We start from the raw sequence: 15,672 nt of genomic DNA, 5'->3' as shown, positions 1-15,672 counted from the left end.
ATTTGATTAATTTCAAGATCTGAGGTGAATTATCCATTGTTGCTTTTACAGCTACAAAGCTGGGAAGCACTAAATGATATTCAAAGTCACATTGCATGCTTTTAACATTAAACAAAGCACATAAACAGTTCCTTGAGATTATCATTGCCACACTTTGTGTTTGTTGTTCCAACGCGACGTCGCAGAAAAATAGAAACCGATTCAAAAATATAATTGCCGCGTGTCGCCGTCTCGGCTGGTTAGTACAAACACTGTGCGCCATAAACATGGAAAAGATACCTTTTATCGCGCGTCGCGTGTAGTTAGGACATGCAGTTAGGACATGAAGTTAGGACATGAAGTTACATCTCGCATGTAATGCTCAGTCACTTGCAAAATAGTAAAACCAACATGAAAAGAATCGTGATAAAATCATGAATCGTGATTTTTCTGAAAAAAATCGTTATATGATATTTTTCCCATATCGCCCACCCCTAATATGTAGTGTACAAGTTCTCCATATTTGTTATTGTATTCTGAATTAATCCAATAAGATTAGTAATTATTTGTTCAATGAGTGGCCTGGATACCTCTAGGCCAGAGTAGCTTATCCTCGTGAAGTATGCAGTCAGCATTTTGGAAAAGGTCTTTAAAGTTCACCAACTGACAAAACACACACCTTGTAGCCTGTTAAACTAGCACTTGAACACAAATGACTGTCTTTGACGAGTATGTTGACATGCAGGTGCATGTTTAAACAGTAAAATGCATCAAAGCATTGTGAACATAATAAGACAGGCACTTCTCCACTACTGTATATAACGAGAATATTGAAATCATACCATCAATGTTGCATTTATATCCTTTAATATCACATATAATCTTTTTTTTAGGTTATGCACTCATATGACTACCAACATTTATGCGTAGGCTACTGATAACAAGATCAAATCCACCTTCAGGCTATCATCTCGATTCCTTCTGTCTTTTTAGAAACCATACACAGTTTGTTGTTTATGTGAGATAATAATGGGCCCATGTGCAGCATATCGTGTAAAAATAGGTTTGTGATCTATTGGATCTGGATCACCCATACCTGAAAATTAAGCCATTGGACTTCTTGTTATTGATATATTTACTTTTGAAAAGTAAAGTTTCCAAAAGGAGTTTTTTGTAGCAATGTCTAGAGGGTACATTTTTGGTTCCCCAAAGAAATTTAAAAGGAACCACATTTATTCTTAGTGTGAGGAACATTTTAATAATTTGAAGAATCTTTTTTCTCTGCAAAGAACCTTTTGTGCATGGGAAAGGTTCCATGGATGCTAAAGGTTCTTCATGGAACCAGATACCAATGAAAAACCTTTTATTTTTTGGATTTTTAGTTTTCACTGCGGTCTGAGGTGGTACGAGTCCAGACAAACTGCAGCACCCTCATGAACTAGGCCAGACTTCTCTAGATCCTATTTTTGAAAAACTATAAATAGTAAGAGCAGAGGGCAGAAGGGATTATGACTCAGATTGTCTGAATGATTCACAGGTTGGAGTTATCGAGAGATGTATACGATCGGGCAGGGGTTTCATGATCCAGGGACCCTCTCTCCCCATCCAGGTTCTCAGCCAAACAAGGGACCCTAAATGTAAAAATGCATATCATTAATGTACCACATTTATTATTTGAAATATATAGAATATACAGTCAAACCAAAAATTATTCAGACACCAGATATCATTTTTGATATTTTTTACTAGTGGGTGTAGGTTCATTTATGTCAGTGAGGATAGCAAAATAAAGTAAACTGTTACATATTATACCCCAAAATACATACAGTCTTCATACAGTGGATTAACAGTAAAATGTATAACAATTTGGGACCAAAAATTGTTCAGACTCTTTGAGCTGACCATGTTTTGCTTAAGTTTTTTTTCTTTAATTGCAGATGCGACTTTTTTACACCACAGACCATAAATGTTGGTTTGATATGCAAGACTCTATATATGGAACATTCTGTGCACTAAATGTTTATTATAGCAAAGCTCTTGATCTTGTTTCAAGCTAATTGATTCAGACATGGATTGATATGAATAATCTCTTGCCGTCATGTGATTCAAAATAATCCTAGTGCTGAATCCCAAGCCAGTAGAGCACCTTCACTGAAAGGTTGAGGTTTCTTTTACACTTTGGTCAATTTTAACTTAGTTTAACTACGTTTTTTTCTGATATTTCTAAAGGAGATATACGTTTGTGTCCTAAATCAGACATATTCAGTGTTGTATCATCATCTTGTGGGGCTTAAAGGTTTATTGGGATGTCTGAATCAGGGAGAACTCCAGGAAAGTGAAACTGCCCGATGTGATCAGCAGAGAAGCTTGTGTTTTTTATTGTCATCTTTTCGTGATGGGTCAACGACTCAGTGAGGATTCTGACGACAAAGAAATTGATGTTGCTGAACTGCAGGAGTGGTATAAAAAGTTTGTGGTGGAATGTCCGAGTGGAACCCTCTTCATGCACGAGTTCAAGAGCTTCTTCGGTGTAACTGGAAACCAGGAAGCGGCGGATTACATAGAAAACATGTTCCGTGCTTTTGATAAAAATGGGGTAAGTGATACCTTACACAAAGTAGGCATAAACACTGTAGGAGACCGTGTAGACACAAAAATAACTTAACAATTTAATATAATATATATATTATATAATATAGAGGCATATGTACGGAAGCGTATTGCATTCACTTGAGGAAAAAAAATCTACTCTGTTTTTCTGAATTAACGAGTTAATTATCTCAGAATTACCAGATAATTTTTCATGAAAAAAAGTGTTTGCTCTGTTTTTCTGAATTAACGAGTTAATTATCTCAGAATTACGAGATAATTTTTCATGAATAAAAAGTTTTTGCTCTGTTTTTCTGAATTAATGACTTAATTATCTCAAAATTATGAGATAATGTTTTCTTGAAATAAAAATATTTGCTGTTTTTCTGAATTAATGACTTAATTATCTCAGAATTATGATATAATTTTTCATTAAAAAATATTTTGTTCTGTTTTTCTGAATTAATGAATTAAATATCTCAGAATTATGAGCTAATTTTTCATTTAAAAAAAATTTGCTCTGTTTTTCTGAATTAATGACTTAATTATCTCATAATTCTGAGATAATTAACTCAATAATTCAGAAAAACAGAGCAAAAACTTTTTATTCATGAAAAATTATCTCGTAATTCTGAGATAATTAACTTGTTAATTCAGAAAAACTGAATATTTTTTTTATGAAAAATTAGCTCATAATTCTGAGATAATTAAGTAATTAATTCAGAAAAACAGAGCAAAAACTTTTTATTCATGAAAAATTATCTCGGAATTCTGAGATAATTAACTCGTTAATTCAGAAAAACAGAGCAAAAACTTTTTTTCCATGAAAAATTATCTGGTAATTCTGAGATAATTAACTCGTTAATTCAGAAAAACAGTAGATTTTTTTTCCTCAAGTGAATGCAATACGCTTCCGTACATATGTAATATGTACATGAACTTAAAATTCTCAGAGTTTTGGACAGTTCATTCCTATTTTCTCATTCACTTTTTCGTAGGACAACACTATTGATTTTCTGGAATACGTTGCAGCCTTGAATCTCGTGTTGCGAGGAAAGTTGGAGCACAAACTGAAATGGACTTTTAAAATGTATGACAAGGATGGGAGTGGCTGCATCGACAAAACAGAGCTCAAGGAGATTGTGGAGGTAATCATCCCTCGTGTCCTTTTCCCATTGTCAATCACACCGACTTAAACATTAAACAGTTGAGATTACAATTTATTTGATTTAAGAAAAAAAGAATGAAAGCCATAACCATGTATTCTGGTAGCATTTGTACTGAGATTACAATTTCACGACAAGTGAGATGTTTACATGGGATTAATCCAGATGATAGCAGGACATTTGTGTGCAGAGATGATATAACACTGTAAAGAAGACATTTATGCATTTATGATTAAAATAGGCACCTTTTACTTTACTTTTATAGTCAATCTACCGACTAAAGAAAGCCTGCCATGGTGAACTTGATGAGGAGTGTAACCTACTGACCCCAGATCAGGTGGTGGACCGAATATTTGAGCTAGTGGATGAGAACGGAGATGGTAAAACCTACTATGATTCATTATTATTCTAGACAGTCACTAAACGGCTATAGCCAATCTCTAGGCTTTTTCCTTCTTTACATATCTGTGCTTAAAGGCAGCCTTTATAAAGAAACTGATGCTGAGTTTCTGTCCTGCGTCCACAGGGGAGTTGTCTCTGGATGAGTTCATTGACGGGGCGCGACGTGACAAGTGGGTCATGAAGATGCTGCAAATGGACGTGAACCCCGGGGACTGGATCAATGAACAGAGACGCCGCAGCTCCAACTCCAACTCCAACTCCTGAACTCTACATTCACCAAAACAACCCTTAAATTAACCGACATATACATGTGCAGTTTCTCAACTACAGTTTTAGTCATGGTTCATGAAAGTGAATCTTGAGTCATCAGTTCAAATTATATATAGCCTATATCATTTTTTTTTTTTTTACCATATTTTTTGACCAACAGAATTCAGTTTATTTGGATGTACATATTCATGTTTTCTTTATTGTTTCTTTCGTTCTTGTTGCTAGGATCTGTGGATGGCTCACTTTAAATATTGATCTATTATTCTGCAGATAAGGTGCATTTGTTTAACTTTTTGCGGCATATTACTCTGTTTATAAATAACAGCCATCAGTTACAAATGGGCATATCTGATGTTTGTAAATATATGAATATTGTCTCTTGAATATAAGCCTCTTGAAGGTCTACATTGGAAAAGTATTTGCATCTGTACATTTCTCAAAAATAAAACTCATCAATCATATATTAAATATACTATCAATTAATTTGACCTTTTTCTCATTTCTTACAAGCTCACGCTAGAGAATTAGATACAATTTGGTGACATGCATTTTTGTCAGTTGTGTTACATATAATCAGTGGCAAAAAGAAAAAGTAATTCTACAGTAACTGCATTGCCAATCATATTGCAGACAACAGTTTTATTAAAACTGTGTTATAATCTGCTATATTGCTATCCCCTCACTGCAAATAACTTTTAGCCCCAGGATTGTCACTTTTTTAATATCTACAGAAACATAAAATTGTATTTTAAGTAGGCCTATTTTAAGCCTAAAAATGGCTAGACCATAAAGATAAAGCAGAACATTTATTTATTGCTATTTTCCATATTCTTAGGACACAAATAATACAATTTCATGATTTTTTTTTTTAAAAACATGACTTTTTGATTTTAATATTTGTATCCGGACACGTCGCCAGGTATAAAATCATTGAAAAAAGAAAGCTTGTTTGGCAATGCGGGTTACAACATTATAACCAAAACATTTATTCGCTCTTTACTTAAACTAAACATTCTTTGTAAAATTCTGTTGAACAATAAGCATAATGCCTATTTATGAATATATTATAGCCTACTGTATCATATTTAACCCTCTGGGGTCCTTCGTTTAACAGTCACACTCAAGACCTTTGGGTCCAAATGGACCCGGAGGGCGGGATTAATATATATAAAAAAAATCATATTTTTTTTTTTTACTTGTTTTTTATAATATTTTTTCTTTTCTTTTTTGGTGTTTTGAGATAATTTTATGATTTTAATTAATATTTATGCAATAATTATGACCCATTTTTTCCCATTGAATATAATATACATTTTTTATATATATATATATATATTTTTTTTTTTTTTTATAAAAAAAAATGTGTGTGTGTGTGTGGTTTTTTTTGTACTCTTGATGTTTTAGAGATTCACCCCTTCACTGTTGAGTCCTTTTTTTCTGCATCCTGGCTGATTTGTAGATTGTATGCACAAAAAAATTCTGTGTTTTCACATTTTTGCCAATTTCCCATTCATTTCCTATGGTGGGTCGGTTTGGACCCGAAGGTCCTGAGTGTGACAAAAAAATGTACAACCACTTAGACTATTCAAATCCTGTCCCCAATTTTTTTGGGTGTTCATATACCAAGTACCAACAAAGTCACCAAATTTCGGACCATTCCGATGAAGCTATGATTTTTTTACATTTTTTTATTTAAACGCTTCGGGTCCATTTGGACCCGAAGGACCCCAGAGGGTTAATACGCATATTTCAATGAATGTATACCCCCAAACTGGCGACATATGTGAGATACAAACATTTACAGACATATTATGAAAAATGTACAAATTAAAGGTATAGTTCACCCAAAAATGAAAATTCTGTCATCATTTACTCTCCCTCAAGTTGTTCCAAACCTGTATGACTTTCTTTCTTCTGCTGAACACAAAAGAAGATATTTTGAAGAAAGTCGGTAACCAAACGACTGATGGACCCCATTGACTTCCATAGTAGGAAAAAAAAAATACTATGGATGTCAATGGGGACCAGCAACTGATTAATTACCAACCTTCTTTAAAATATCTTCTTTTGTGTTTAGCAGAAGAAAGGAAATCATACAGGTTAGGAACAACTTGAGGGAGAGTAGCCTAACATAATTTTCATTTTTGGGTGAACTATCCCTTTAAATTCATAAAATTTCAACTCAAACATAATAAGCTAACGCTTAACAACAACTTTTTAAACATGTAAATACCCTCCAAATATAGTAAATATGTGAAATATATCAACTTTTATCAAGTATTTCCCACTACAGGTGGTCACGTTGTTTTTAAATGCTGCCCGTGAAATGTAGTTGAACAAAGTCACAAGATCTAAATATTCTCAACAAACACCCTTTCAACATGAAACCAAGAAATGAGACCTGCACTCTCAAATGTTTGTATCCCCCAGGAAACGGCGCCCATTTTAGGGTTTAAAATATGAATTCATGCTCTTGCACTCCCTGACGCTAGACGGCACTCAAGCCTTTCAAAACAACCAATTTAAACCTGAACTAGAAGCCAAAGTGAAACCAGTGTTTTCGTTGTTTGAAAGGACACAGAACACACATTCAGCTTTATGTTGAGGTAAGTTATCAAACCACCAGCTCTAACCAACACACAACGTATCTAACCAGGGAATCTCTAAGTACTTGAACATGTTATGTTTGTGCACCTTAGTTCTTCGTAAATGTTAGGTTGTTACTGTGGTTGTAACTTTAAACAATGATTAATAGCATTTTCTGTTGACCAAAAAAAAAAAAAAAAAAAAGATTTTTACGGTTTCATGATGTATTGATTGACTATGAGCCTGTGATACATTTTAGATATACATAGTTAGTGGAAAAATACCCACAGTGAAGTCCCTGCTCAAACGTCATAGATGGACAAGATCGTGCGGATGAAGGTATGGCAGATGTTTTCATAGTTTTTTTTACTTGCTGAGTCTTATTGTTTTACATTTCAAATCTGTGTAAAGATTGCCCCTGCAAAAGCATTTGGAAATGACCCTCAAAATGAAAATGAAAGCAAATTGCACTGACCTTAAAATATGTCAGTGCCATTGTTTTGTCTCAAGATGCACATCAGTAATGTGGTTTTTCTATGGCACTTTTATAAAAGCTACTTAAATGTCCTAATTAAACTAAGGTCTAATCCTGGCTTAATCTAAGCCCTGTCTGTGAAATCAGGCTTTTATGTTCTTCCTCATGTGTTGCAGCTCCCGTGCAGCTCAGGGTGGCGGCTGCTCTACATGAGAGGAGATTTGTTCACCTGTCCGTCCACCGATGCCCTGGCGCACTGCATCAGTGAAGACTGCCGCATGGGAGCAGGGATCGCCGTGCTCTTCAAGAGACGTTTTCATGGAGTTAAGGAGCTTCTGGCTCAGAGTGAGTGTGAATAATCATTATTGACAAGTGCACTTCAGATAACACTCAAATCACACACATTTGATTCTCAGTTTTCTTTGCTGCCTTCTGTTTTGCCTAGATAAGCAACCTGGGGAATGTGCAGTCCTTAAAAGATCTGATCGTTTTGTGTATTACCTGGTAAGATGGCTTTTAGCGTTTATTTCACTTTAATTCACATCTGTTCAATGTTTTTCTAAATAAATTAGGATGAGAGTAGAGTTTTCTGGACTTACAGCTTTCTTTGTTCATCAAAAATTACCTTTCCCACCTTTTTCCTGCATTAGGTCACAAAGAAAAAGTACAACCAAAAACCCACTTATGATACTCTCAGAAAGAGCCTTGTGTCTATGAGGGAACACTGCTTGGCCAATGCCGTTAACAGCATATCCATGCCTCGGTAAACTGACACGTTTAATAATAGCGCTATTTTGAATTTAAACGCAGATATTGATTTTAAATGTAATTATTTTGAATTTGAATCTACCTAAATGACTATGAAAAATAATTTCGCTCAATACTCATATATAGCATGATAATTGCATTTTTCAATATTAATTTTACGTAACTTTTCTTTTAAATGACTTTTTATTGTTCTGCTGAATAGACTGCAATAACTGAAGTCATTTTCTCTTGCTAGGATTGGCTGTGGTCTGGATAAACTGGAATGGGAAAATGTGTCTTCCATTATTACAGAAGTTTTCCAGGACACAAAAATCTCCATCACTGTGTACTCAATCTAGACCACAGCAGGTCTGAAACATTATTTCTAAACCCTTCTTAAAGAATGGTCTACGTTTTGCTTTTTGTTCCAATGGAATTTCACGACATGCTGTGAGGTGGGTGTTTATTAGTCTTGTTCTGGTTTGCATAACGCTAAAGAATGTAAAAAGACTGTTATATTTATATGTCACCACTAGAGGGTGCATGTCTGACTATTTTACTTTTCAAATCTGTCAATATTGTCCCAGATTACCTCTGCAAAAGCATTTAGAAATGATCCTCAAAGTGGGTAAAAATTATTGTTTTATTGGATTGCTTGAATCTTGAAATTGTTTAATTTTGTAAATAAAGTTCAGTGTGTCTTCAAGTTCATATTTTTCCAGTAAAATATTACTAATTAAGTGTACCACAATATAAATGCACTAGAAATGACCCATAAATAATGATTTCACCATTATTTCCAATTGATTCTTTAGTATAGCAGTTCCTGGAGACGTTCAAAAGTTGTTGCTTAATTCGAACCGCTTACTAGCATTCTACTTTTACCATGTCTTTCTATGGCAGAAATGGTAGGAGTAGTATGCAGTTCTGCAGTCATTTCAAAGGCTATGCTGTCCAAAGGTCGCATTAGTCGGCCACATGCATCATCGGAGGCTCTATCGTTTCAGTGAAGCAACCATTAGAAAAACTACAGTTATTCCTCGAGAGGCATAATTACTGTAATTTCTTTCTTACTTTGGAAACAAATGCAACCTGTGCGTGTAGCCTTTGAAATGAGACGCTACTAAAATGTGCAGTTTTGATCCACTGATTTAGTATATTATAAGCAGCATTGAAAAGCATCATACCTTTATACCGCTGTCTTTAGATTGTGCTCATGATTTCAAAATATTAGACAAAATTAGAGTATTTAACCATGATGCTTAGAGCAAAGCAAACTATATTTTGTTTTGCAAAAGAATATACTTGGAATTAACTGGAAAATAATCAATTTCATGCTTGGAATTTACATTACACCCAGATGTTTGGCATCTAAAGATTTTCCTAAAATTTGACTCTATAAATTAGGAATATTAACAACAGCTTGTTCCACTTTGTACCTCATCTACCCCTAAAAGGTGATTTTTAATACCTTAGAGTAGTAATACATACCCTTAAGGTATTACTATCAACTTTTATTGGTAAATAAGCTGCAGAGTTAAAAGACATTAAGAGACAAGCACATTTTTTGCACATTTTTTCTAAGAATGTATGATATCCTTTATATTTGAGATACCTCACTAAATACTACATGTGAGTGTGGTTTGAATTCATTAATTGGATTATAAACTTATGTAAAGTCAGCCATGTGATGTTACAAGAGAAATAGTGTTGACAGAAGAAGCAAGACTGCTAAAATGACAGGTTGATTGTAATAATTTGCTTTGAAGTACCAATTTCCTTAAAGGCAGTTCATTTGCTGTATTAAACAATCTTAATCATAGGCCAGCAGCGGCTCTTTATCCTACTTTAAAATATCACGCAACTTCTCATCATAATAATCATAGCTATCTTGACAGTCTTCCCATGGTGCAAAGTTATCTTCCTCGTTCTCAACGAAAGTAGACCAAACATATAAAAAATCCAAAGGCCTCATCATGCGTAGTTTACATCCCGCCCTAGCTAGCGCCTGAAGTCCGGCCTGTATCTCTGGTTCCTCCCACTGGAAAAGGCGGGAGCAGTGGATATTAAGGCGCAGTGACTTGCGTGCTTGCAAGATCTCGATAAGCTTAGCGGCGCAGGCTGCGCAAGGGCTCGAGGACGTGTACCAGGTCACTGTGTACTGGAGTGACTTGTCGTAATAGGCCAGCACCTGTTGAAAGAAGGCCTCTTCAGCGTGTGAACCCGTATGCTCATCCTCCAGGTAACCACGAAGGCCGTCTGCCTCTGTAGCGCCCCCTTGAATGTCTACCTGGTAGCACAGGAAGGTCTTATTGCGCCCGGAAGAATATTCCACGTTTTTAAACTGGAACTTGAAGAAGGTGGGGTTGATTCTGTCTCTGTGGGAAGAAGGAGGACATTTAGAGTCTTAAGTAATGCCTGACTTTTATAACCTTCCCTGTTTTCTGATTTCAGCAGAATTCCAGCAATTAGTGCAAACAATGCCTAAGACATAAACTCACACGTTCCATTGTGAGAAAACTGGAATACACCACACAAACCAATTTTAAAACACTAGGCATCATATACGTTTGTAAATGGTTACAGAGAAAAACTGGGCTGAGATTCACACATAGACTAGTTCTTCCGAACGCAACATACTCATGTAGAGACATGCACCTCGCTGCTAGGAGACACATGACAGATGAAAATAATTTGTGTTATAAAACATCAAACGTGTTCTCAAACACACATTCTCCGACTGATGAAATCAAGTCTGTGCCATTCATTAACTATGCAATTTTCTGTGAAATCTGTCATTTCCGACTGGCCAAAATCTGTAGACTGGCTCTTATTTTCAGCAAAATCAGGCGAATTTTTTTTTAAAAAGATGTGTGTTTAAAAAAAAGATCCATTAACTTTTGGGTGGCCACTAATAGGCCTACAGTGACTCAAAGGGAGTTAATAGGCTTGTATAGAGCTCTTTGTTTAAATATATTCTTATAAAATCTAGTTTAATTGTGATATTTGGAAGAAGAACCGATTGTCTGATAAGACAAAAACAGAACTTTTAGCCTCATGACACTACAAGACAAAGTCAATGGCCACTTAAACACCACACCTATGTGCTTGCTGAACACTGAACTTCAAAACCAGACATTAACAAACAGGTCCTAACAGCTTCTACTCTTCAGAGAAGGATTTGCACTAAGTTGGATCATGGTTGTGGAGATTTGAAGTTTTTTCACATTAGGCTCAGTAAACCTTATAGACCTCTCTTAGTGAAGTCACTGTAAATCTTTTAGGATATTGCAGATTGTCTGAATGCTTGATTTATGCTACTGTTGTTACTGTGGGTGTAGCTGAAATAGTGAAACTGGTTAATTAGGCGGTGTCCACATACTTCAGTCATTAAGTGCCAAAAGCATCATGGTTTAGGGATATGCCTACTAGTCTGTGGCAAGGACAGGAAAAATCATAAAGACAAAAAAGAGAAACTGATTGCGCTGAATAGCACACATATGAATCCTAAAGAAAAAAAAAATCACTGGGGTTTAAAGCAATGCCCTGGATTGGTCTAATTCACATTGTTGCCCAGCAGGATGGAATTTGAGATGTATCTGTTGTCAGAGGCGATCCCACCAAGTATTATTTCTAGAGTGATAAATACTCATGCATTAAGTTCTAGTCTATCATAAAGTTTTAATTTGTTAAAATGTATTTTAAGTGAAGTAATCTTAAAATCGATTGTGGTGTCATTCATGCTGTATAATAAAATGTGAAACAGTTTATCTACAATGTTGTATAGAGAAAATTCTTCTACCTTGATATTAGATGAAATGCAATTTTTTTCACACAACATTTATACCATGCTGTTGTGAATTTTGAAAAGATACTCTACCCCATAAAGGTGCATTTTAGTACCTTAAAGTAGTAAAAAAGTTCCCATTAAATCGAAATTGATGTTTTTTGGCTTTTAGTATGAAATTTAGCCTTAAGGTTATCTATAAGCTAGTGTGCTCCAAAACAACGCCAAAATTCGTGTTTAGAAGATATAACTATTCAAAACTTACAGTCACTTACTACCGCCAATATGGATCAATGATTTAAAATCGGTCACTTGTTCACACATTTACTATTTTCTACATGGTGAATGGCACATAGTGCAATATAGGGGACAGGGAGCGATTTAGACAATGTAAATATGCTTTTCATTGGGGTGAATGAAGTCTGGTTTGGCATTAGTGGCACGTAAACCGCCGCAACGTGCACACAGTCTGCTCCGGTCCAGAGAGACACGGATCATATGCGCAAACCTATCGGACACATTTGAACTCTGCACAGAATGCTATATTTTAAAATTATATGGAGGAGATTAGAGAAGAAACGGTTAGGAATCTGTGGCCTTACCGAGCTCAACGGCTCTGGCCAACATGATATAAACGAAACGCTATAGGCTATTTTTAAAAAGTCCTTTAAAAAGGCTCTTCCTGTTTCAGTGGAAATTACTAACACATTGAATAATGCTGCGTGTTTCAAGGAGCTTCCATTTAGGGGTAACTAAGGTACAAAACTGTCCCATTAAAGGAAGGCTACTGACCCAGTGAAAAGCTATTTTTGCAATAAAAAAAAAAAAATCTATGACTGTTCTCACTGAGTGATAGAAATAGGGGTTATTATGGGCTCCAGTAAGTATAAGTGAAAGATGTGTGACGTACCCTACAATGATCTCAAATGGAGGCAGCTCCATAGGCTCCAGCTCAAACTCCTCATCCTTGACGGGGCCTTTGGCTCCTTCTGCTATCTCCCCATTTCCTTGTGGCATCTCCTCATCTTTTTGCTGATTTTCTGGGTTCTTCTCCGGGTTCTTCGTCATCTTTTCATCTTTAACCTTGTTCTTTTCTTTCTCCTTTTGAGGTTTACTCTCTACTTTCTCCACTTTGTCCACTTTCTTCTCTTTCTTTTTCATCACACTGCCTTTACTGGGAGTCTTGCTGTCCTTTTTGTCCGCCATGATTTAGCTGTGCGATTAAATGAGTCTGCTAGATGGGAGCGTGTGAGGGGTGCTGTTGATTCAGTGTGTGTGAGTCAGAGAGATGACAGCCGAAATATGTTCCTAAGTCTGAGAGTTGAAGATGAAGATAAAGATAACTCACTGTCACAAACAGGAGCTGGTCAGAGAACGCACAAGGGAGGGAGACTGAAAGGGCAGCTGCTCTCTTGTTTCAATGCTATTAAAAGGCTAAAGTATAATGAAGAGGGGGTTCATGCATTCATTGTTTAAACACACCACCACCCATTTGTTCAACAAGTGCTTCAACTAGCCTTTTTTCCAGCTCAGTTTCAAATATGTAATGAGCATTGACATATAACCAGGTATATAACCAGGCATTTCCCTTCCCTTCTGATCAGGATATTATTGCTGTTCACACACCAACAACAGGCAGTTTATTAATAACTGTAGTTTGGCAGAGAGTTCAGAATGACTCAGTCTCTTCACATAGTGAATGCCATATTCCCTCACATCAAGGTCGTTTAAAGGTCAGCATTGCACTGATCAGTCCCTGAAAAACTTTTTTTGCATTCACTTATCCATTGGTAAACTGTGTCATTATAGTTTACAGATACTTGAGTTGTGTTGGAGGAACTGAGTCACTTTCTAGAAGATAACCCTTGCGGTGTGAAATACAGTGTATTTTAATGTTATATTCTTTTACAGAGTGCTGATGTCCCCACTCTACCCATTAGAGTCATTACTAGTTCCCTTCCAGCTTTTGTACACATTCTTGAACTTCTTCCAGAGCCGGGAAACCTGGGAAAGTCCAATGGTTTTGGCTATGTTTAGAATACTAGCATACTTACTGAATACTGCGCAGACTACTATTTAAAAAAAAATACTATGTGAAACAGAAGGCATTTTCCATGTTAAAAATGATCATCACGTGTTTAATTCCACAAATCTGCCCAGCATCTTTTGGCTAATATTCTGGTTCATCCATAACAATAGAACAAAGAAGAAATGGAATATCAGTGCATGGGATATGACGATTTAGTAGGCTCTGTTAGGCTACTTCACATTTTTAGCAAATGTAGTATGCCATTTGAGTCCTTAACATAATGTGCATACTTAGTATACACAATACTGCAGCAATAGTAAGAGTATAGCAGTCCCACATCTCTGACTTATAGGCTACATTGGTTATTGACCATAAAAAGCAGGTGCATTACTAGGGTATTTATTTTAAGAGTCATATTAAGTCTATTGCTATAAAGGTTGTATGAATACAGAACACATCCTAAGAGCAGAAATGTTTGATCAGTTATGAATTGTTTAAATATAGACCTGAGTAGCTGGTGTTGGATCATTTATCGTCCATTATAAAAGTGGACGTACACATTGTTTAGTAAAATACCATCTCACCTCCCCTGAGCCACAGTATTTAGCTGAAGAGCTGCTTCTCAAACAGATCTGGTCTGAATTGTACTGTTGATCCCGCTATGGGACGTTTTTCGTTCACATTAATTAATTATATCAGTATACTAGATTTATTTTATCTGCCTTTGACAGATAACGGCAAACTCTTGATAACTGAAGTGCATTATGGGTATAACCATCATTTTGTTGGTATACTGCGGTCTGATGTACTAAAATCGAAAAAGTTTTTCCTTTGGGTTTTTTGGGCACGCTCCTATAGACTCAAGTAACTGAATGTTAACTGAATGGCCAAAACGCATAAAATGTTTCCGTTTTTAGTTGTCATGTTAACGGCCCCTAAAGCAGCATAAATTTGATTTTATAAGCTCTTTGTTATGCATAACAGAGAATAGTTTTAAAATTAATTAAACACTAGCCTACATTTGTCAAATCAAATGTTCCAGTCTACTGGAATGTTATATGCATAGTTTAACTGGAATAACTTAATGAGGTCACAGTATATCTTTATTTAAAATGGATGTTGTATTCAGCCCCTGATGTATAATAACGCCCCATGCCAGTTCTAAATGTTATTTTCATAGCAAATAAAACTGACCGATTTACCACACAAACACACCTGCACATCACATTCGCAGCAAATGACTGACAGGCATCCTTTGTTGGCATAGAGATTGCAATTATAGGCAGGATGGCAATTTCTTTTGAGGTTTGGCAAGAAGGGAGCGTGACAATGAGAAAATGAAATTGCAATCGGAGCCATTGCTTCTGCTATTTCAATATGGCTTTGCCATTCCTGCACGAATGATGGAAATGAAATGTCAAATGGACTTTGCTTTTCCCATTTGAAATTTGGCAGACGTTGTAAATTACGTGTGCACAAATAGAAAATGCAACCGCAAGTACAATTTTGCCCAGAATATTATACTGTAGTATTACTGTGACTGAGTGAGAAACTGATATCAGGATTCACATTCCATATACACACTCACAAATGTTCATTATTTCTGCAGCAGTGCCAACCTGCCTTACACATAAATCTGTTT

The 15,672-nt window shown here is 35.8% G+C and overlaps 3 protein-coding genes across 4 annotated transcripts; 2 read left to right on the top strand and 1 right to left on the bottom strand.

Moving 5' to 3' along the window:
- The first annotated feature begins 2,118 nt into the window (after positions 1-2,118).
- Positions 2,119-4,887, top strand: guca1b (guanylate cyclase activator 1B). Its single transcript, XM_081386135.1, has 4 exons — positions 2,119-2,575; positions 3,567-3,716; positions 4,000-4,114; positions 4,261-4,887. Exons 1-4 carry the CDS (start codon positions 2,375-2,377, stop codon positions 4,398-4,400), a joined length of 606 nt encoding a protein of 201 aa, XP_081242261.1. The 5' UTR covers positions 2,119-2,374; the 3' UTR covers positions 4,401-4,887.
- A 2,003-nt stretch (positions 4,888-6,890) lies between these two features.
- Positions 6,891-9,009, top strand: oard1 (O-acyl-ADP-ribose deacylase 1). 2 transcript variants are annotated; one of them, XM_081385762.1, is made up of 6 exons: positions 6,891-7,012; positions 7,252-7,331; positions 7,644-7,812; positions 7,913-7,971; positions 8,118-8,230; positions 8,471-9,009. In XM_081385762.1, the coding sequence occupies exons 2-6, from the start codon at positions 7,308-7,310 to the stop codon at positions 8,571-8,573; spliced, it is 468 nt and encodes a 155-aa protein (XP_081241888.1). In that variant the 5' UTR covers positions 6,891-7,012; positions 7,252-7,307; the 3' UTR covers positions 8,574-9,009. The 2 variants fall into 2 exon arrangements, with proteins under 2 accessions (XP_081241888.1, XP_081241889.1); XM_081385763.1 differs by having other exon boundaries at positions 6,960-7,331; positions 8,471-9,006.
- apobec2b (apolipoprotein B mRNA editing enzyme, catalytic polypeptide-like 2b) lies at positions 8,839-13,437 on the bottom strand. Its single transcript, XM_081385761.1, has 2 exons — positions 12,912-13,437; positions 8,839-10,592 (listed from the first exon to the last, which is right to left on the bottom strand). Exons 1-2 carry the CDS (start codon positions 13,205-13,207, stop codon positions 10,058-10,060), a joined length of 831 nt encoding a protein of 276 aa, XP_081241887.1. The 5' UTR covers positions 13,208-13,437; the 3' UTR covers positions 8,839-10,057.
- Between the last annotated feature and the right edge of the window lie 2,235 nt (positions 13,438-15,672).

This window comes from Scardinius erythrophthalmus (assembly GCF_964197995.2).
Source record: "Scardinius erythrophthalmus genome assembly, chromosome: 15".
Lineage (NCBI taxonomy): Eukaryota > Metazoa > Chordata > Actinopteri > Cypriniformes > Leuciscidae > Scardinius > Scardinius erythrophthalmus.
This window is presented reverse-complemented; position numbering and strand designations above follow the sequence as displayed.

Excerpts from the sequence above, each read along its gene's own strand:
- guca1b (XM_081386135.1), top strand. The coding sequence starts at position 2,375 with ATGGGTCAACGACTCAGTGAGGATTCTGACGACAAAGAAATTGATGTT. Across the intron at positions 3,717-3,999 it reads AGCTCAAGGAGATTGTGGAG|TCAATCTACCGACTAAAGAA; the intron begins GTAATCATCCCT and ends TTACTTTTATAG. Across the intron at positions 4,115-4,260 it reads AGTGGATGAGAACGGAGATG|GGGAGTTGTCTCTGGATGAG; the intron begins GTAAAACCTACT and ends CTGCGTCCACAG.
- oard1 (XM_081385762.1), top strand. The coding sequence starts at position 7,308 with ATGGACAAGATCGTGCGGATGAAG. Across the intron at positions 7,332-7,643 it reads ACAAGATCGTGCGGATGAAG|CTCCCGTGCAGCTCAGGGTG; the intron begins GTATGGCAGATG and ends CATGTGTTGCAG. Across the intron at positions 7,972-8,117 it reads ATCGTTTTGTGTATTACCTG|GTCACAAAGAAAAAGTACAA; the intron begins GTAAGATGGCTT and ends TTCCTGCATTAG.
- apobec2b (XM_081385761.1), bottom strand. The coding sequence starts at position 13,207 with ATGGCGGACAAAAAGGACAGCAAGACTCCCAGTAAAGGCAGTGTGATG. Across the intron at positions 10,593-12,911 it reads CCATTTGAGATCATTGTAGG|AGACAGAATCAACCCCACCT; the intron begins GTACGTCACACA and ends TTCTTCCCACAG.